This window comes from Aythya marila, assembly GCF_965140915.1.
Source record: "Aythya marila genome assembly, chromosome: 3".
Lineage (NCBI taxonomy): Eukaryota > Metazoa > Chordata > Aves > Anseriformes > Anatidae > Aythya > Aythya marila.
Window position 1 is genome coordinate 103,351,961 of NC_139044.1, and position 23,204 is coordinate 103,375,164.

At 36.9% G+C, this 23,204-nt stretch overlaps 1 protein-coding gene across 2 annotated transcripts in view; it reads right to left on the minus strand.

The window, feature by feature from the left end:
- The window catches only part of MBOAT2 (membrane bound glycerophospholipid O-acyltransferase 2), a 92,268-nt gene that overhangs the window by 10,377 nt on the left and 58,687 nt on the right, over nucleotides 1–23,204 (minus strand). The window contains exons 5-10 of one of the 2 annotated variants that reach the window (XM_082755892.1): nucleotides 21,342–21,397; nucleotides 14,068–14,122; nucleotides 13,061–13,244; nucleotides 7,780–7,972; nucleotides 4,980–5,080; nucleotides 4,575–4,639 (exon numbers count right to left, since the gene is read on the minus strand). In XM_082755892.1, the coding sequence (XP_082612018.1) occupies nucleotides 4,575–4,639; nucleotides 4,980–5,080; nucleotides 7,780–7,972; nucleotides 13,061–13,244; nucleotides 14,068–14,122; nucleotides 21,342–21,397 (654 nt within the window). Of the gene's footprint in view, nucleotides 1–4,574; nucleotides 4,640–4,979; nucleotides 5,084–7,779; nucleotides 7,973–13,060; nucleotides 13,245–14,067; nucleotides 14,123–21,341; nucleotides 21,398–23,204 lie in introns of both variants that reach the window. The other variant, XM_082755891.1, reaches the window with a different exon arrangement.

Here is a 23,204-nt window from a genome sequence, read left to right on the forward strand (position 1 = left end):
TTAATAAGGGATCTTGAGCCATCTAAAAATATGTTGAAAAGCTAGACTGAAGGCACAGATTATCCCACAAGCTCTTGCAGTAGGTCTGATATATATATTTCATAAAATGAAATCTGTTTACGGGTGAAGGGGAAAAGTAACAACTACCTTCAATTTTGAGTATCAGAGAGATTGTAGTTGTACATGTGTGTGTAGGGCAATCAGGTGAGCATGATGATGAAGTGATAATTAACGAGTCTAGGGACACAAGAATATTAAATAAGGAGAATGCTGAACTTTGCTGTTTAAAAACTGAGACTCTGAATCACTTGGCAAAGTCCTACAATAAGGAGTTCTAGAAGGACAAAGGGAAAAAGGAATCCAAGAGAGGCAGTAGCTTCTAAAAGACAACATTAAATGACACAGTGACAAACCATCATGATGTGGAAGAATGATAGGAAGCATGGTAAGGTCCTGATATGGCTTCATCAAGAGTTCTTTAATGATCTGAAAACCAAAAAGCAATAGGAAATATGGAAACAGATGCATACTAAAGTGAAGCAAAAATAAACAGCACAAGCATGCATGAACAGAAATCTAAGACTAACATAGAAAAATGAGTTTTAACTAAAAAAGGGCATCGACATCAATACGTGAAAAGGTTTTTATAAATACGTAGCATGTAACAGGAAGACAGAAGAGAATGCAAGTCTATTATTGAAAGAGGAAGACAAGCTAATGATACATAAAACTGAAACATTTGCTATTTATTTAACTATTTTACTATTTCTATATATAAAAAAGATTGTTAGGGCTAAGTAATACAGTCAGTGTTAAAGAGCAGAAGGTAAAAAGATGGGATTTGAACAGGGAAAGATCAAAAGTGTATTCTGCTAATTTATTTCAGACAAATAGATGTGATGAGTTTTATCTCACAAGTTCTTCAGTGTGGGGCACCAGTACAGCCCCCTCCCAAAGGGCTTTGCTAACAACAGCTGTTAAGATAAGAATGTGGGCCTGAAGTAGGGTTCAAATGTATACCTGTAAGTAATACACGAAACTATCTGAGGTAATTTGCCCAAAATAGATAACCTTAATGAAGAAAGTAATGTTGGCTGGATTAAACAATAACCAGGAATTTCAAAGAAATTTTTGAAACAAAGAAGGTGTCAGCCTGAAAAGAAGTACAAAAGCAGCATGAAAAATTGCAGCAATTCAGAGATGCCTTGGAATAATACACCCAGAGCCAAAATCTGGTTTCACGTTGCCAGAGGTCACCCCACAAGCCAAAACCAAGACAGAGCAGCCCTCCATGTGGGCACCACGTAGCCTTCATCCAGCAAGGGGAATGTCAGTACAGTGTGCAATACACAGGGAGCAATATCTCACCCCTATCAGCTGCATGCTTGTGAACTCGTTGCCTCTTTTTCTAATTGGCATGTGAATCATCGGGTTCACATGAAAATGAGGAACTCACTCTCCCACTGGCAATGTGCACAAGCAGGAGGCTCACACGTGAAAAAAGGAGGTGTGTTTTTGTAACCTGCATGCCCTTTGGCGTGTAGGCAGGCTGCATGTAACTGTGGGCATGTACGTGCATTTTTAAAACTCTTTGGGATTAGCTACAGAAAAGGGTTTAGAAATTTATTAAATCACAACATGCAGTTACAAAATTTTACCTCTTCTAGTACTGATATGAATCCTGAATGTGTATTTCACTGACTGCTGGTTAATTACGTAACATTAATATATTGATAAATTGATTAAAACTTGTTTTTCTTTAGTTTAAGCTACTTTAACTGAGCAGAATTTCCCCTGTAAGAAATTCAGGAGCTAAATATTTAACTTAATTATTAACTAGAAAAATATCAGTCATATCAACACAAGTCAGACAGGATACATAATAGAAACAATCATCAAGCTTCAATTCCAGAGAGTTAAAAGTAAGCTTAAAAATGCCTCTGTGGATTTTTCAATAAGAAATTCTGTTCAAATGCTTCACTTGACATTCCTAAAAGCAAACCAAGGAAACAGGGTCATCATAACAGGCTCAGAAAATCTGTTCAGATGTGGGTTGTTCAGGCTATTTGAGATTTGCTCTAGCAGTGGAAGATGCATCAACTGCTCAGCAAGGTACTGTCCTTGGCCTGGTTCTATACGTTTATTACTAGCTTGGGTGGTAGGCTAAGAAGTGTGTTTTTCACCTTGTCTTCCCTTCCTTCTTTCTGGGAGGGAAGGTGAGGTAGAGAAGATGTGCATTGTATTCTCATCGGATAAAGAACTAGAATCCAAAATGATCTTTGACAGATGTGAAATGGTTTGAAATCAGTAAGATGAAGTCCAAAGTCTAGAACCTCTAAGAACAGTGGAAGATACAAACCAGTAACTGTGTATGTACATAACACTAGCGGAAAAGTAATGATCATAAAGATGATGAAAAACCTGAGTATCAGCTGAGCATGAATAAAGTCGATTGCTGCTGCAAACAGAGACAGATGCAATACTGATGTACTAGCAGGAGTGTTATCTAAAGAAAAGGAAGGTAATTAAGCCATTTTAATAATTCATCCTGCCTGTACCAAGTCAGGGAAAGACCTTGGAGGTCTTAGAAGTACTACATCTACTGTAAGAAGACAAGAAGTCTGGGAAGAAGCCAGAAGAGAGAAACAAGGACCGTTCAAGTTTTGCACACATAATTAGATGTTTCCTTTCAAAAGAAGAATGAACAGGCTGAGGAATTTCCCAATGAGGAAACATTATCATGATATATACATATTGCTGATGCATGCTAATGTGTAAATATCTATTTTGAAATGCATGCGTCTAACCATAATACTTCTGAACTGCTAGATTTTTCTGATATGCTCATTAAACTTTATGATCTGTAGACCAGTTAACTGTGTAACAGTCTTTATAAAAGGGTTTGTTGTTTTTTTTTCACACCATCGGGATTTAAAACCTATAATTCTGATGACTTCTCTTCTGAGAGCATCAGAAAAGAAACAGAAACAATATTTCTGTTTGGCATTTCTATATTTCTTGTGAGATACATATCTAAGATTTTAGGTACTTCTCTGAATGGTAAATAAGTGAGGTATTAAAGGTTTTTATATGTTTAAAGTGATGCATGAGCTTGTCTTATTTAAACTGCTGTAGCATTGCAACTAGCAAAGTGATAGGCAATCGTATTATATATTCTGTGTCACTACTTGTAGTCCTTGTGTGTAGTCATTAAAACAATCTTTTATTCAAAATTTAACTTTAAGAAAACTTTCCACCTATCTCTCTTTCACTGTGGCAAGAATCAATACATATTTAGACTATCCTCAGAGATTCTTCTCCAATTGTTCTAAAAATATTTATTAAAGAAGATGCATTAATTTATTTTGGCACCTTATTTTAATGTCACCCTAAGAGCAACTGATTTGCCTTTTCTTCTCCTTCCAGTTCAAAGGTAACGGTAATATTTTCTACAGTAAACCATTTTTCCTTTAAAATCATTCAATGTAAGAGTTTGAAAGGTTACTGAAATATAACCTTACTAAGTTTTAATACTGATAAACTTCTATTCTATATATAAATTTTAAACTTGCTTTATTAAATTATATACTTTTGTATCTGTGGCATACAATTCTTCCTTGCTGTCCTAACAACAGATTCTAGTGCCTATGGAGCCAACTAGACTCACATGAAATTCCACTTCTGTTGTGTGTGTTTTGTTTTTTTTTTTTTCCTGTTTGTTTAAATTTTATTACTAAGTCAGATAAATAATTAGGGAAGAAATTATGGAAAAAAAGAGCATTGACTACAAAGAAATTTGATGGAGGCAATTTCCTGCTGCCAGCCATCCAAGAATGAGATGAAGTCCTCTGAGTGACCCCAACATGGGGGGTCTAGGTTAAACTTGCACCTATTTTTAAAAGACTATCTATACGGAGATATAGATAATCCAGAAGAAGGGAAACAAAACCCTTGTACTGCTCTCAAGAACACTTTGTTTTACTTTCTAGTTACTACAAAGAAGTGGTAGAAGTAGAATCATTTACTTCACCAGGCACTATGCCTGTTTCCCAGACAAGGGAAGAAATGCATCTGGGGGATATTCATTTATCTTTTTTTTTTGACAGTACACTGTACAGTTTGATATTGCCCATGCACCCATGGAGGTGCAGAAGGAGTGCAGAAAGTTCTCTCAGAGAATGTATGGAAGTTCCTGTATCACTGTGTGGCTAAAAAACTCAGAGCTTCCATAGGCTAGAAGCCAAAGATGTATGTTTGCCTACTGCTCTCAGCTACATGCACAGCTTTGAATGGAAACAGGAAAAAAAGAAAAGAGATTCCTCCATAGATAAATACTTTTAGGTTCCCTATAGCCAGTGCTGAAGTTAAACAGTTTCCATCACTAGCTGACAGTTTACAATAAGTGATCAAAATTCAGAGGCTTTAATACAAGTATTATGAGAAGAATGTTCTATGCAGTTGCTAAACAACTGTACTGTTTTGTGGGCTCTAGTTTTAAATGCTAAATTATCTTCAAAGAAATATTTATTTTAGAAACTTCTGTGCAGAAAAGCTTGCCTTTAAGAAATAAATACCTTTTAAGCCAAAGAGCTGTTTGGATATTCCAGTTATCAAGAAACATCTTGAAACTTGTGGAAGACTGTAAAACAAAATAAAAACAGTTATTTCAGTAATTGTGAAATGTTACAAAATATTCCAGAATTCTGGCATATAAACTGCTCAAAAATATTTTGAGATTAACTGAATAAGGAATGTACTCAACTATTTATAAGCACAAAATATTTTGGAAATCAACCGACAAGTTAAACATATTCAAAGCAGATTCTATTTTCCATTCTTCCCTAAGGGTGTGAACTTGTCATTTCTGATTTAAAACATACTCACTATCTTGATAAACAAAATGCTTAGATAAAGTTAATGAAGTTGCAATTAAATACATACATGGGCACGTATTTTGTTTAAAAGAGCAGTGAACAAACCTCTATTTGCTGGATTCTCAGATTTGATATGAGATCCCAACGTGTAACTCCATTTTTGTCGTAGCCTCTAAAGCCAAACCCTGCTGCATTATTGATTGCATCTGCTGCAGTGGGACAAAAAGAAACAAAGGAATTATAAACTGCCAGTATTACAAACATTGTGCGGTACACAGCATGTAGTTGTTCAAAATATTTGTAACATTTCAAAGGCTACACACAGATTTTTAAGTACTGAGGATCACTGCATTAGATGCTTGAACAAACAGCAAACAATCCAAGCAACATACTTGCTTTCAATTAAAAAAACTTGTACTGAAGCAAAAGAATGGGTGGTATTACTACTTGCCTCACAGTACAGATGCTTCCCTCTCTCACACAGCCTACTTAGATCTGCTTGAGCAATTTGACGGAAAAAAAAAACTCAATGAGATGCATCAAGACTACAAAACCATGGCTGGTTGTGATGACTTGAGACAGCAGCTCAACTCTCAGGTACACGGCTTCAGTGTTTGTTATGCAGCAGTAGCGATGTTTGAAGCCCAATAAACCTGCACGATTCAGTTAGGTGCACATTCACAGCACCACACGTAACCAGTGAAGGCCTAATAAAGTACACAGCAAATTTACTCAGCAGTGCACAATTTGTCAGACTTCCACTGATGACACGAGGCTGCTGTTAACATCTCACTTCTGAGTGTTTACAATGCACGTCAAAGCTCAAATACTTCCAAACAAAGCATATTTTTTCTGCAGGAAAGCAGCTACCATCATGTGGACTGTGCAGGAAAAAGCAAGGGGTCTCACCCTGAACATCACCTCTCGCTTTCAGTACTCACCTCTGGCTCAGCTTTGTCAGCTCAGGCACTAAAGCTTCCTCAGCTGAACTTCTCAAATTAGGATGGCCACTTAAACATAAACTGAGTCCTTCCCAAATATTGCCTCTGCTGAGCCAGGCATTGGGTGCATGCACCCAAACACCATAACCCTTTTAAAATTACATCTAGCAAGGCAAGAAAAAATCCTCAACTTTTATTACTATATTAAAAAGAATTTACTTTATACAATAGTGATACATAAGTGAAATTCATCAATTCATTTTCCTTTCTTCTCAACAGCTTTTTCAAGGTACTAATCCAACATACTCAGAAAATCAAAGATGTGATTGATCCAAACACTCTAACAGTTCTTTTCCTGAGGCTGAGTTTCTCCAACTATTCACAGGTCTTGAAGAGGGCTTTGTGATGGTTGATTTAATACAGGGTAATTTATAATATTTTTTCCCCTCATCAACAATTTTAAAAGATATCTATCTGGCTGTCACCTGCAAAGATTAGACAACAATTTTACGCTGTTAGCTGAATACATGAACTCCACAATCCCTTGCTGGCTAGAGCACAAAGACTACAGCTAGAATGCTCATTTTATTAGCTAGCATTTAGTAAGTATCATTTTATTAACAGATATTTTTTCTTTAGTGCAAAAAATAGTGATGTGCAACTTAAAAGTGTAACATCCAGTAAAAACGTTAAGGGCTCTGCACATTCAACTCGCACCATTAGAAGTTTAGATGAAGGAGAAAGCTGAAAAAAGTTACTTTGCAAACCAAAAGTACAGAATTCATATGGTATATTTTTGTCAGTATTTTACCAAAAGAATGCTAACATTACTCTGCTAGCAAACAGAAGTAGAAATCTATCTGAAGAATGACAGGGGGGAAAAGAAGAAAATTATTCAATTTTCAGCTGACTCCTGCTTTTGACAGACGATGGTATTGGTGCATAAGAGCATAATATTCAAAAATATTTCATTCCACAACAAGCCCCAGAATTACTATATCCAGACGCGCTGAAAGCACTTCATTCATTGACCGGGAATGAAACCAGCAGCTGTAAATGAGTCACGCTGCTCTGCTACACTGAGGCTTTCTTTATTGCATTGTTTCCCACAGATTTTCTCTCCTAGGACTTATGAAACAAATATGTAAAACTGAAGAGGAGGAGGAAACCAACGAAATCTGTTTTGTGAGACACATCCAATATGCCAGCTTATATAAATACAGCATTCAGTTTTCCTGTTTTGTTGTTGTTGCTGTTATTTGTTTTGTCCTTCTTTTATTTTAAATAACATATGAAAAGCAAAACATAGTTTAAACTGTATCATCTATTCAGTGTCTTAAATGGGTGACTATGGGTGCCCTGTCATTTGTCAAGTAGAATTTTTCGCAAGCAAAGACTAAAAATGAAGTGTCATCCATCAAATTCTGGAAACACCACTGCCAACACTATCTACTACTAACAACACTATTACACATCTGAATTTCAATATACTCGTTTTCCCTTCATGCTTGAAAAAAAAAAAACATCAAGCAAATTACTGCTAACGAACCAGAGAAAGAGGCTTAGAATAAGGCAAAGAATCAAAACAAAATACAAAACAAAACACAAAAGCACCCCCAGGGACTGTACATCAAACTAGTTCCATAATTTTTAAAAGGCAAAAAAGACATTGCTCATTAAAACACTGCCACTCTCCAAAAACCCTCACGTTTCACTCTAGATTTGTTCAGTAGACCATGATCTCATTTGCAATACTGTCACAACATTGTGCTTAGTTTTATGATAGGTTTTGTTTCACAAAGAAAAGACACTGTTCAATATATTTGACAATCCCTTGTAATACTTAAATATAATAATGTTTGCCTAAGGCCTCAAGAGGGCACTGTCACTTCTTAATACATAGCGTGCAGCATCTCAAATGAAACTCAATGCATATAGCTGTGGGTGTTTTTTTCTGTACTTACCTAAAGTCCATGCAAAATAATATTTGGGTCTGGCAGCCATAAGAGACACATATAGGTAGAAAAACCTTACAGGCCATGATGCTGTAGCTCGGAAGTTCTCATCAATGTTGTATTCCACAGGCAAAGTTTTGGTAATAGTCATGTGAAAGAGTAAGGAGAGTCCACAGACTAAGAGTTTCTGTGCCACAGCTATCTGAAAAGTTTAAGATAAGAAACTTTGTAAGCTTCGGGTTTTGTTAGTCTTATGGAAACAAGGGCAAGTTATAATTCTCCTTCCCTAACCAAATGTATATATACAACAATTTTTCAGTAACGTTTACTACCAAATTTAAAACAGTTGGTAACATTTCATAGAGATTCATGAAATATCCTTATCTTGATGACACTGTGAACACCACATCATCTGGCAAACTCAGAAAATCAAATTCAACTACACCGAGTCACTAGAAGACCCTTTCAATACTGAGAAGATCTTTTGCAACTCCAGTTTCTCTTCCATCGTGAAATTACCTAACCAAGTAAGATGCTAAGACATCGCAACACAAAGAACACAATCTAGCACAGAATGAGATGAGTACAATTCTTGCAGGGATCCCAGAAATAATGGCAAAATTTTAGTGCATTTTTGGTAATCTTTGGCGTAATACAGGTGTTCAACTGCTGCCCACCTCCATATATCAATCATCTCTGTTGGGTTACTACAATATCTAAATTCTAAACCAGTAAAATAAAGAAATAATTTATGAATTTACAACCAAAATGCCTCAGTACTATAAAGATCTGGTTTCCCAACTAGAATGATCAAGCTATATGCTCACAGACACATTAAAAATAAGTTCTTCAGCTAGAATCTGGACTCAAACTGCCCCAAAATTCAGTTTTGCTATAACCACCACAGTAAACTGTATGCTATTTTTAGGAACCCAGCATTTCTAAGTTTCTGTTATAAGATGCACAGAGCACTAATGCATGACGTTCACTGCTTTGAGTAGTTGCTATCATCCATATTCCAAGGGTGGATAGCACGGGCTGTGCAAATTCCTGTAGGAACACACTAACCAAGCACCTCCAGATGAGATGGTAACTGCTGACTTCAGAGACTGCATGCATTTCACACAGATCATCAGAGAGGATTAGAAAACCCAGCCAGTTAAACAAACCAGCTGGATAATTCAGGAGGCAACCACCTATCAACAACTAAAGCTGGGGTTTTGTTATTTTTTTTCTACTTGTATTCTAATTATCTTCTTTTCAATACTTTATTACAAGAGTTCAAAGTAGAGGGCATTAGCTTTCTAAACGTGTTCCTTTGTTTTTCCAGCAGCTATTAATCCATCTCCTTCTTTGCAAGAGCAAAGAGAAAGTTCAGTTGGCAAAACTTCTTGACTTCAGTTTATGTAGAACCAAATGTTACTCAGTTATTACTAACACTAATCGATCTTTGATTTTGGTAGGCAATATCTAATAGATAAAAAGCTGGCTATTTATAAATACAAAAAGTATCGATCCTAAACAACGAAGACAAGTTGCAAAGACTTAATTCAATAAAATTTTCAATGAAATTCATCTTAAGAAAAAACAAGGAGCTCACACAGCTGTACTTTTACAAAATAAACTCTGCAGTTTTCAGTCTGTAGTTGCAGAACTCTACGTACTATAGGAGGGTGTTTTTATTTAAATGATGTATTTCTACTTTTTTTTTTTTTTTTAGCTGCAACATTTAACTACAGGGACAAGTATAATAATATCCAGACACAACATGATATATTATTTAATTTTGTTGTTGTTGTTTTGGGGTTTTAAATACTACTTCAACTCTATAATTTTTTAAGTCCCAGAACCCCAATCAAGCATGCTGACACCACTCAGAGGGATCAGTATAGGTGTATTAAAGTTCTTAGCAAACAAGGATGGAGATAAGCTCCTGACCCTACAAAGCCTGGGAGCTGCAGTTTCAGGACTGGTTTAAGCAGAGTTTCTGAAGAGCAATCCAAGCACAGGCTGCAATGCAAAGCAGCAGTCCTTTCTTTTTTCCTCACCTTGGCTGCAAGTTTTTCCTTCAAATGGGGTGAAATACCAATACCAGGTTTTGACTTTTTTTTTTTTTTTTGATAAGCTAGCTTTAGCTGGGATCAAGTGATGTGAATCAGATCACCAAGCCATGGAATGCACATTAGCATTTATATGATACGCAAATGACTTGGAAGCCCCAAGTTAATACTTGGGTTGGCCTCGATGGATTATAAAATCACAGCCTGAGACTTGTTTAGCATACTCAAGTTGTGAATAAATTTACACAGAAACAGAAGGCCTCACCTGACACCACAGTAATCTATTGTTCAATTGCCCAGATAAATGCATTTGGTAAAGCATCGATTCACGTCATTTTACTTAATCAACTAGGCTATTGCTATAAACCTCTTTGCCAATGCATAAATGGGTAATAACTGGCTTTCATGTTCCTGGGAGGATTGGTCAGTTTTTACAGGGATGAAGCAACTAATTAAAAAAAGTTTGAAGTTCATTTCACTCACTCTTCAAAGTTTTCAGTGCATCAAGTTGAAAAGTAAAATGTGTTTATTGCAAAATAACTCAAAAACTGCACTCCAAAACAATTGTTCCATTAATGACTTAAGAGAACATCAGCTGCAGGATATCTTTCGCCTCATGTGAAGTAGAATATACAATTATTTTAAAACAAAAAGGTAGAAGGGCCTGACTCATTTAGTTTTGATGAATAAAAATTGAGCATACCTGTATAAAAATATCAAATATGGTTAGCACTGGGAAGGGAAAAAGATATTTAAGGTAGAAAACAGTGCCAGGAGAAAAACAAATGTGCATAAATCAGATGGCAACGCAAGCAGGTTGAAAGCTGGATTCCTAATCAGTGAAAGGAGTTTGGGAACAGCTTTCTAATTGAGGCCATAAACACTCACTGAGCTCCAGATTATATAAATATATCACTGTATGAAGAATGTAATGTATATAAAATACATATAAAAAGTAGAAAAGGATCTTCTAAGTTTACGTGAATATTTTTTGTTGTTGTTCTTGGCTGATAAACAATAAGGAGCTCAATATCATATTGAAGTATGTTAAAGCGTATCGTTTTGTGGAGGATAGCACCTCAATTAAAAATTACAGGTAATTAAGCAAGAACTTTATAACTCGTAGGAAGAGTCTGCATAATATGCAAGAAAGCAGATATCTGCTGACAGGCATCTTGAATTTTAAGGGTAGCCATAATAAAAAGAAACTTACAAAGACAGATATTAATTTCTGAGAGTTGACACCACTTTGAGCACCAACAATTGATAGCTTGCAAAAAGGCACAATAGGAGGGATATAAGAAATGAGTTTTAATATGTTGACTTGATTCATTTAACATGCAATGAGCACAGCAAATATACTAAACCAAGTTAATATCATGCAGTCAGCACACAGTATAGAGGAGGAGGCTGGCATGAACTACTTTTGTTATATAAATGACAATTAACAAGAAATGAAACTTATATTATTACACTCAACTCAGATGAAGGATTTTTTTTTCCATTTACTACATTAACATTTGCTGATCCCCTTTATATTTCATTTTCTGAGTTACCTAACAATTTATTCTTCTTGAAATAATTAAGTAACAAGGAACACATTTAAATTATTAACATGAAGTTAATGGGCTGTAAGCATTCGTCTAGAACAAAACAATGAGTACTTTAATTGATGCAGCAAATGCAGTAAACAAATTATATCATCCATATTTCTCCAAAAGCACACAATACTCGCTGGTGTTATAAAACGCAGCCAGATTTCTCTAACACCAGTCAGGAGATGAAGTATCAACAGCATAGACAGCTTCTCTTTATGTTTATGTCAAAGGCTAATGCAGCATAAATCGCAAAAAATGTCAAGCACTTTATGAGCAATACATTTTAAAGAAAACTGCTTACCTGAAAGAAGAACATGTTACAGGTTCATGCTTTTATTTTTATTGACTTTGTTCAAATCACTAGCAAGATTATGTGGTAAAAAGCTATGAAGACCTACCAAGCACTCAGTAGACGAATGTCCAGAAGTAGTGATATTGACAGGTTTGGTTAGTTCCATTGTTTTGCAATAAATTTACTACACAATATTTTTCTCCAGAAATAGGATTTTAGTACATACGATGGGATGCATCTGTCTATTGAGCCAAGAGGATGTTAAAAACAAGTGTGCAACTTTGCCGACACAACGTATCAATGCAGTCTATGGACAGACCGTGAGGTGCCCATCTAGGCAGAGAAGTCTCGTTTGTTCTCCTCCCTTCTTGACGACTTGCTCAACAGCACGTTTTTATGACCTTAGGTACTTTGTCAACATGTGGAACAGCTTCAAATATTATCATCCTCCAACCACTAGTTTACATTCCTGTGGTGCGAGTTACTACAACCACACGAGGCTCATAGAAGAGAATGTGGAAAAATCATCACCCACATGCAAAGGATGGAAGTGGATAGAGATCCACTTAATTCTTTGGATTAAAATGGAAAAGTAACAACCTTTGGGAGCTTTTGATTTTAACTCTGATCAACTGGACTTTCTTCTGTACAGATGTGTTCTCTTCTCCAACAAAAGAACAAAGAGAAAATAAAGAGACTGTATGGATGACTAGCCATACTGTTACTTTTTTCTTTTTATTTGAAAGTGTAGTAAAAGATGGACTATCCATTACAGTATACAGTTTCAGACAAGTTTGTAAACTCTCCATAGCATTATTGCTAGTCCATCTCTTACTATACCTTCAGATAAAAGAAAAAAAATATATCCATCCTTAGTACCTCTCTAGACATGTAAAACCAAAAAAGAACTATTTTGATGAGTATTTTTCAACTTAATGCATATGAATGTTTTCTACTTGCTGCATGCAGAAATGAAAAACAGCAGAATTCAAGAATTTTCATGGAACTTTGCTGGAACTGTTAAGATGTGCAGTTTGTACACGGTATATGCTTTGAAGAAAAGATGCATTAACTGCTTCATCAAAAGATGGCTTTTTACCATATAAGCTTGGTAGGAAGCACCAATTTCATTTGCTTTTGTCCACAAGATCCAGACTGGAAACCATGGAGAAAACCTGCCTTAAAGAATAAGTATTTAACTTCTGGAACAGAGAACTGTACTGTTGCTGAATGAACTCCAGATACAGCTTGGAAGTTATGCCTGTAAATGAACAGTGCAAATCAAGCTTTTCATGCAATGATTACATCAGCATCGGCACTGCAAGAGTCATACATCTTACATTTGGAGAAGGATCCGTTTGTTCATATTTTGTATCTTCCTTCCCATTTGCTTCAGACTGTTGCAGTTGGTACGATCTGCCTTCAATGAAATTAATATAGTCTTTGTAAGAGCATAACGGGCCTGCCAGGATACCCATGAAATTACAGTTGTAACTTAAATACTCCAGTAGACTTGGCATGCGTCTGCAATTCAAAGACAAGCAGCTCGTGAGATGGCATGTGTGTTTCCACAGAATTTCCACAGTAGGAGAAGTCATACTGCACGTCATTGCTCACTTTAATTGCAACAAGAACCAAACGCAGAAAAGCACTTCATGTGTATTTTGCAATCACAACTTAAATCATTCCAAACACAGCATTGCTTTCCAATCTCTACTGAGCATTTTCAGACTGATGTCTTTAACTCTGGTGACTTTCTCCTTGCTCTGAGGAGGTATGTGACTAAAGTTGAGACTGGGCAAGGAGAAGAAAGGTGTTTCCCTAAGTGTTCAATTGTTTCTGTTTTCTTTTTTCCCCTCAATAACTGCATCAGTAAACAAAGGTGTGTGTTAACTGGCGATAAATTAAGTTAAGCAAAACTCCTCAAGGCAAGACTTTTGCCCAGGACAACATATTATTTTCAAGCCTCCTGAATAAAGAAAGGAAAAAATGTAAGTTAAATGCTGAAAAACAGAAATTAGACAAATATGTTCCTTCACCAACTACTTTATATGTGTACTAAGTGTTAACTAGTCTCCTATCTGATCTGGCATTAATTTGCATATAATGCATAGAACTTTGGTTTTATACTTAAGAAAAACATTCCATTTCAAGTGGTATTTTCTAGGAGAATAAATGCATGTAATTAAGTTATAAATATACAAAGCATGGACCTGTTTTAGATGAGTTTATAAACTCTCCATCTTGAACATGAACTGCAGCAATTTCACAAAGCATCAATAAAGCACACAAGCCACTGGCTTCTCCCCACCCCTAAAACTAAACTCTCAGATCACTGAAAGCCTACCTTACAGCCAAGCATCTTTGTGACGGTGTCAAATCTTCATTTTTTCGAAACATTCCTAGGGAAGAGCACAGGGAAAAGGAAAAATGAAGAAAAGCCAGAATACCACAAATTAATTAGCAGAGTCTTTAATCAGTAGAGCAATCCTCATGCTACAGTGTGATTATTTTTTTTATGTCCTCAAGTAGTTTCAGATATATTATAAAACATAATATTTTTGCTGGAAGTTTTGAAAAATACAGTTCCCTTACATTTTTAAGATTTCAAAATGTACAGGTTTCAAAACCTTTTACTACCAGTCAGGGAAGTCAAACTCCAAACCCCATTAACCCCGCAGTGGGACACCTCACTAGTCACACACCTTTGAAGTGTATATGAACACAGTCCAAGACAGATTTATGTTACCCAAAGCACGATGCAGACCTAAAAACCACCATCGTGCTGCAAGTAAAGTTTATAAACAAGGTCCAGTGAAGCAGACACGACAGTAAAGGGTGCCTGAGTCTTCCCCATGAGCCTTAACCTCTGCCAGCAGAAGGGGGCAGGCCAAGCCCAAGCAGAGCAGCAAGGCCTAAGTCACATTCCTGTCATACCTGGCCCTTTGTGAAATGCTGGTGGCCTACTCCTGAAAAACTAGTTTCTGAATTCGTGCTGCTGTAAAAGAGAAAGGTCAACAATATAACCTTCAACACTAAATAATTATAAAATACATTAATCCGAGGGCAGGGCGCAGAACAAGCTGAGCTTCCTTCCAACAGGCCTGGATGCTTCAGCTCCTCCTGCAAGCTCGCCTCCAGCCCAGCCCCTTGTGGGGGCATCCATTCTGTGCTGTTCACATCTGCAGGCTTCCTTTGTGGCTGCAGACACTCCAAAAGTTATTTTCTAAAGCATCGCTTCCTAAGGGAAATTAAGCTTGTGGAATCCCACTTCAATTATCTTCCTCTCTAGCAGGTTCCTAAACCCAAAAGCGAATTTCCAATCAAGTGTAATGAAAGAGTAGAGGTAATATAGATATGAAATTCTAATGTGTTTTATAAAAATAGGTGATTATATAGATAATATAGAAGGAAAAGATCCTCCTCCGCTCACAGAAAGATTACCTTCAAGGCCTGCCCCTTGATGCCAGTAAATCCAAAGTCTTTGTATTTGATGTAAGCTTATATAAGGAAAGTCTTAACTGGAGTCTTTCTCTATATATATATTAAAAAACTATATATATATACATATATATATATATATGTAGGATATCAAAATCAGTAAAGTAAAGAGACAGTAAAGAGACAAGAAAAAGAGGGGGAAATCAGAACTTGCTTATACTATGGCTCATGGCAATACTTTTTACCTAAAAAGAAGGTACCTGCTGTCTTCATGTGACTCTAGGAACTGTGATCTGTAGACACTTAGGACTTAAAAACTTCACTCTTAGTCTTCAAAGCTGAGATAATAGAGGGGGCTTAGCAGACTGGCATCTCCTACAACCTGAAAAAGTGCCTTCTTCACTCCTGATCCTCCCCATTCATTCATACTCAAGGGAAAAAAAATAAATTTTAGCACAATCCTTAATTCCACACAGGCACTTTCTCTTCCCCACAATTACAGTGTCACATCTGCTCCTTAATACTACAGCAAAGATTTCTATGCTGATAAAGTGCACTGAACAAAACACGTGGGAGAAGCTTCTTGGAAGGTCCTTTAACCTTTAAGGCTGTAGCATTACAGGTCTCAGGTACTAAATCCTGGAATTTAGCACAATCTAAAAGAGAAATTCAACACAGAGACTCACATAAGATGTGGATCACACGACACGAACCATATAGGAAAGAACTTTGCAACCCCTTAAAAAACAGCCCAGAGCAGGATCCTCCCTAGCGGTTGTATCCTACTTGGATACCTTCTTCTCTGAGTCAGAAGGAGGAAGCAGTGACCACATGTGTCCAAATTAACTTTCCCAAAGCCAGACGAATCACTAAAACAAGGTAATTAGCCAAACCTGTCTCAAACCTGTACAGTGTACAAGTAAGCCTCCTTGTAGTTCTCACCTCCCTGTCTCACTAACATTTCACTCCATCCATCAGCTTCGTGGAGGTCAGTGGCTTTCCCCATAAGCTTTTTTTGATGTCTTTTCAGTGCCTGTGTCACACTCTCGAAAGCTTTCAGGAAGCTGCTGTTAACACTTATTAATGGACAGAAAAGGGCAGAAGGTGCTTTTAAAATCATACAACAGCCCAGGCTGGAAGGGACCTTGAAAGCCCATCAATCCCAACCTTATCTAACACGAGATAAATGCATACAAGTCCATTCAATATTTCCAAGGCAGGGTATCTGCCCACGGGGTCAGAGGCCTCAAATCATAGCTGTTCCCACACACAAGAGATAAAGAAACCCCGTTTCATCAGCACGCCACTGCCAGGGAATTCATGAAGTTTTCTAACTTTTCTCTGGGGTTTGTGAGAAATATTTTCTCCTGTCCTAAAGCAGCAAACTACTGCGATGGCTGCATCTTTCAGTTGCTACCAAAGCACACAGTGGGGATGAGAGAATACAGGTTTTATCGAACATCTGTTAGAGAGGTGAAATGATTTGGCCACTCAGCAACTATAACTCAGTTTTCTCATCTGTAAAGTAAGAAACAAGCCCACATTCCTTCCTTGCTGAAAGAATTTTGTAAATCACCCCTAGCAAAATTTATCCCCATTGGTCTAAATCATGAGGAAGCTGCACCTGTTCATTCCTCCTCAGGAGATCACATCCTAAAGGTAGCAAAATCAACATCTTTAGGTACATGCCAACATCCTTCCCTCCCTATAGGCTTTATTAAAGCTTGTTTTGACTACCACCATGCATCCTCACAATTACAGCGTTATCACCACATCCTGGTATTACCTCAGCTTTGTAGTTAAGCTGCTTGGATATATCTACCTTTACATTTACATGGAAATCTGGCTATTCAGTAACTCATTAATAATGCTTAAACATGAGATTATATTACAGTAATAATACTTAAACGTGGAGATCCTATCACAAGCCTCGTTGTACCTCCAGCAAATTTTAATTTGAGGTTCTGAAATGGATCACCAGCTGAGCTCAGATGCTTGCTGCTACCGAAACATTTTAAGACCTGAAGAAGACCCAGACATTCAGTACCAGTTTTAGTTGTTACTAGCACATTGGAAGCAAACAGACAAAGATGCCAGCTGAGTAAAATTGCACAGAAACTACAAAAAAAAAGAAAGAGAAATCAGAAATTTTGAAATCCAGAAAGCCACACCAGTGAACATAGGCTGAAAACAACACTTAAAGACTTAGGGATGGAGAAATACAATATAATCCTTTAAAAACTAACGATGTGTACAGTAGCGAATGTGATTTGGTAAAATGGCCAATGTTGTCACAAACACAAGAGAGAACACTTTAAAAAAAAAAAAAAGCCTTACAACAATACAGATACTGCAGTTTGGATAGGACTACTCATTACCTGCCAACCAAGAAGAAATTTGCCCTTTTTTCTTTTCAATTATATTGCTTAAAAACATCCCAAGTGTATGGCGTGCTGCTACGACTGGGTGAAGCTGGTAACAACAGACAATCAAGACCACTGCGACTAACATGGGGTTTGCACATCTCCAACTTTAGGCTTCTTTCTTTTTCCTTATCTGTTTTTTCCCATTTTTCCATGTGTTTTCTCTATCCATTAAAAATATCTTCCTCCCAGGGGCCATATGGGGCAGAGACTCTGCTTTCATAATTTTCTGGGGAAAGTAGCTCTAATGGCCAATTTGGAAATCTTACAGCACTATAATAGTGCAATAGTAATACGAGCACAAAACAATCCAGCCATTGTCCTCATATGCTGCTGTTGAAGTGAAGTAAATGTGGCGAGATCAAAAAAAATATTGGTGTACGACTAGCATATAACTAAATCTTGCCAAATCATGATTCAAAGGAAAAGGCAAAAGCTAAAAACAAAGCAAACACACAAAACCCAGCCCTTTAGAGTACACTGAATATGCAACTCATCTCCTTCTAGCTCTCACAGTGAATGCAGTGCCTTACCGGATCAGCATCAATGTCTATACTCTTGCTTTTAAAAATAGAGGGCGCCAGATACATCATCATAATCAGAAAAAAAGCAAGCAGTCTTCCAGGAACAGCACATTTAAGCACTACAAAGCTGAAAACTAATACATGAGGGATGGCAGAAGGGTGCATACAGGACAGGAAAGTTTGTTTTTTTTTGTGGTCAGAAAGGATACGAGAGATAAGCCTTCAGGAACAAAGAAAAAGCTGACAGAAGAGTGTTATGGTTCTGGTCTCCTACCTGTGTCTGAATACATTTTTCTGACAAATGCAACATGGAAATATGAAGAAATAATTTGGAAGAATTACACTTCTTTCTTAGTAGATGAGTATTACATTTAAGAAGTTACTACTTTTCCTGTTTATGTCTTATGTATTATTTAATTTAAGTTAGAGAAAAGAAGGAAGAATGAGGTTGGAAGAAGCTGTAACCATTTTGCCCCTTTTAAATAGCAAATATCAAGTCTAATGTTCCCTGTTTTTGCTGACTGAATCTCTTGGTGATTTAAAAATAAGTACGTCGTGAGCTCCAGAACTTCCTTGGGTTATGAATATAACTGATGAAGAGACTCTTTGTTAAAGATTCATTAAGCACGAGAGTTAAAAACAAGCTGTCAAAGTCCATACAGATTAGTGAGATTAGATTTTGATACGGGTCCTTCCTGTAAAGATCCCCCAGCTCATACAGAATTGCAGAAAATGAGCGAGGCTCATGTGCGGGTGAGTGCATTATAAGCAAACGAGGGAGAACTCAGTATGTAACTCATCACAAATTGCAGGCATTAAGCAGTCACAGTAACTTTCTTCTCTTCTGCTCAACTTTTCTTACTTTATAATTGCAAAAGCTTCTCTGCTTGACACCATCTTCCAGCTAGGAATTTTGCATGCACATTTTTAGCCTTTCTAAACCAGCTGCAGACTATCATCGTGCTTCTGGAACATCTGCAATGCACCCTTCCTTCTCAAAAATATGCCAGTTTTAAATTTGGTGGAAAAAGGTACTTCAGACAGAATCTGAGGTACAAAGAGTTCCCTTTTCCCCCCAAACTCTGTCATTAGCCTAACAAATCTGTATCTTATATCTATATTAATACACAAATCTAGATCTTGCCATACAGAATGAATATGGACACAAGCAGTCTCCAAATCATGTAAATATTTCTGCCTTTAAAGAGTGCATGTGTGATGCCAAAAATAATCTGCAAGAACTTAACATACTGACTGTTCATTTTTGGCAGTGCTCGTTTAAGCAGCAAGAACCTGTATGAAGGCAAGAACTAGCAAGGGCTTAAGTTCAAGACATAAATCACAGTACACCAAAGACATAGTCTAAGTTTATGCAGGTGTAAATTTGTGATCCAAATTGTGATTCTGAAAAGAATCATAAAATTATTAAGGTTGGAAAAGACCTCCAAGATCATCTGGTCCAACCATCCCCCTACCACCAATGTCGCCCACTAAACCATGTCCCTAAGCACCACGTCCAACCTTCCCTTGAACACCTCCAGGGACGGTGACTCCACTACAAAGCAAACTTGAATTATTCCTATGTAATTTGCATAGAATTCTCCTGCTGTAGTAAAAAATAAGCCCACAGGAAGTACCCAGGGTTGTAACAGTTACAGGCATTGTCAGTGTTTCTGTACAGAAGTACTAGAGTTGGACTTGGTATCAAGGATACCCACCAAGACTAGAAAGATTCATTAGCATGCAACGTGAGTGAGTGGCCTTTGTGATTATATCCAGTTCTTTCCAGGACCTTCATATGTAATACCAAAACCTGAACACAACGAGTAGGCTGCCAGGAAAAGATCAGGAGACTTGCCTTTACCACAAAACCAACTGTTTTCATTGATTTCTCTTGATGGATCCCTTATAAGTTGTGTCAGTTGTCTGGGGTTAAAAATCATTGTTTTAATACAATCTAATTTTCCCTTGTATATCTTTTCTCGGCATCTCCTGGCATCAGACTCATAGTTGCTCCTGAATTTATACTGGTCTCACCAACCTTTGAAATTCATGCTCAAACCATGCTTCTAGCAGCTGTCCTTCTTCAGCTCAACTCAAGAGCTCTGCTAAACAGCAAATGCAACCAGAGAGAAAGCTTTCCAGTATTTTATCAGCTACTCCCCAGAGGCTTACAAAAAATCTAGAGGATCTCTGATGTGGGGGCAGAAAGGAAAAAAATTTCAAGATTGATGCTCCGAATTCAATGACATCCCTGAGAAATTCAGACAGAAAATAACCTAGACTTACTAGGAAACTACAAATTTTCTGTATTAAGTAGGAAAAAAAACCTAGCATAGTCTGTAATGAAACTTAAGAATAGAGCTGACTAAATGAAACATTTTTTTCAAGACTACCAGAAACACCCACATGCTTGTCCCATACCCCAACTCCACTACTTGTGCATGATGTCAGCAAGTCTAGAATAGCTCCTTCCCCTAGCAAAATAATAGTAGGAGGAAGCATTTATCTTTGATACTAGAATTATTACTTCCTTAGAATAAGTTGTTTCCTCTAATCTGCATACTCTGTACTCTAATTGATTGTAGCTTGCAAAACTAATACTGTGTGTGTTTCCTCTGGAAGTTAGACATCAGATTTTTGACCAATTAGACACGTCTAGCATTATTCATTCATTTTTGTTCATTCAAGAATTCGTACAGGAAGTGTTTTCCAGGCTTTTCATCTTTATGAATGTTGTTGCCTACAGGCTTCTCTAGGCAGTGTCTTATGAGAAAGGAAAAAAATGCAATAACATCACTAAAGCTTGTTTGCACACAAGACAAAAAATATATTAAACTCCAAATATAACATTACTAAAGACTTCTCAGAAAAACAGGTGGCTTAATCCAGGTGTCTGGGGCCACATACCCAAATCTTCAGGTGACAGCTGTAGTTCAAGAAATTCAAGCTGATTAGATAGGTTCCCTAGATACTTCCAAACTAAGAGAAAGACAATTACTCCTTTAAATTTAAAAGTAACTAAATACCTAGACATCCTACCCTTGAAACATACATTAGGATCCATTTTTGTCACAACTAGGGCTCATTTATCTGCTGGAAAAATTTGGTAGGAGAAAAGACAAAAACCTGTTTGCACTTTGACACATTAGCAGTGAGTGACTAACATTCCTTAAATTCATTTTGTTTAGAACATTAAATAGAAAATTAAAGACGGTTTAAAGAAATCTTACCATCATGAATCTCAAAAGCCAAACTAGTGATCTTCTGCGTAATTATCATCATGGGACTGTTACAAGAAAAGAAAGAAACAGAAAAAAAGTTCAGAGTTTTCTTTCACATGTAAACATATCAGAGAAAATTTATACTACTATACCAGGTTAACTGCTCTCTACTTGAAGATTTCTAATACAAGGACAAAGTGGTTAGTTGTTAGAGGTCAAAACATTACAGAGTTTTCAAACTATGAAAATAATTTTCTCCTGAGATACAGTATTTGAAAAATCATGCCTTTTGTTGGTGCATTAGGTTCCACAAACACAGCCAAAGTGTTTTACATTTTACTTTCTAATAGCATAGTCTTTTGTTGTTGTTCTTGTTGTTTTAAACAGCAGGAATAGTAAAGAAAAAAAGGGCTGTAAGAACAATCTTGTGCATTATAAATTAGGGCAGGATACCAAAGCTGAACAGCAGAATTATTTATTTAGATATGCAGACCATTTTCACTGTTTCTCCTAAGAGCTGGTCCCGTGCTTAATTTTTCAGCTACAATTATTATGTGCTTCAAGTAAACATATCAGGCAAAACTAAAACCTAGCATAATTATGCTGACTCTAATGGAATTCAGTTTGTGCTGAATTTGGTACACTTGATTGGATCTTAAGCTTCCCAAGAGAGATTATTCGCTGGCTAAGTAACTCAGCTTCAACTGTATTGGAAAACCAAAAACTTTATTGTAAAATGGTAACCATCTCCATAATAGCTAAGAATTATCAACTGATAGAAATCCCAGCATTGCTAACTCCTGACAGGGGTAGTGGAGAAAAAAACATAAAGAAGGCTACAGGAATAGAATTTGGAAACTTAACTTTGAAATCAGATCTTAAAAATATATTGGAGACTTTATTTGCCTCGTAGTATCTGAGTTGCAGATATAAATAATATATATATTTAGAATATAAAATATGATATATAATTTATATAAAATATGAATAAATAAATAAATCATACTGTAGGATGAGCCCATAACTTTGTTCAAGTCTTGACTGCACTCAGCCTTTTTCACATATTTAAATTACAATAGAAAAGTAAATCCAATAGCTATCAAGTCCTCCTTTACTGACAGTATTTTGCCAGATGGATCAGTCTGTCAACTGGTATTTTTTAGGTTTTAGGTTATTTTGAAGTGCAACATATTTTCAGTCCTCAAAATGTAATCAGGGGAAAAAAAAAAAAAAAGTTTTGCATTGTATTATTGTCCTGGTTTCAGTTAAAACAGAATTAATTTTCTTCCTAGTAGCTGGTGGAATGCTGTGTTTTGGCTTAGGATGAGAAGAGTGCTGATAACACCCCGATGTTTTAATTGTTGCAGAGCAGTGCTTATACCAAGCCAAGGACACCTCAGACTTTTGCTCTGTCCTGCCAACAGGCAGGCTGGGGGTGCAGTAAGAGCTGGGAGGGGACAGACCCAGGACAGGTGACCCGAACTAGCCAAAGGGGTATTCCATACCATCTGACGTCATGCTAAACAATATATAGGGGTGGCTAGCCGGGGGGAGGGGGCCGGACTGCTCGGGGTTAGGCTGGGCATCGGTCAGCGGGTGGTGAGCAATTGCATTGTGCATCACTTGTTTGTACATATTATTATTATTTTCCTATTATCACCATTGTAACATTATTGTTATTATTGTTATTATTATTTTGTTATTATTATTTTCCTGTCTTATTAAACTGTCTTTATCTCAACTCACGGGCTTCACTTTCCATTTCTCTCCCCCGTCCCAGAGAGGGAGGGGGGAGGGTGAGCGAACGGCTGCGTGGTATTTAGCTGCCAGCCGGGTTAAACCACGACAATTATCAGTGCCCTAAAAATCCTG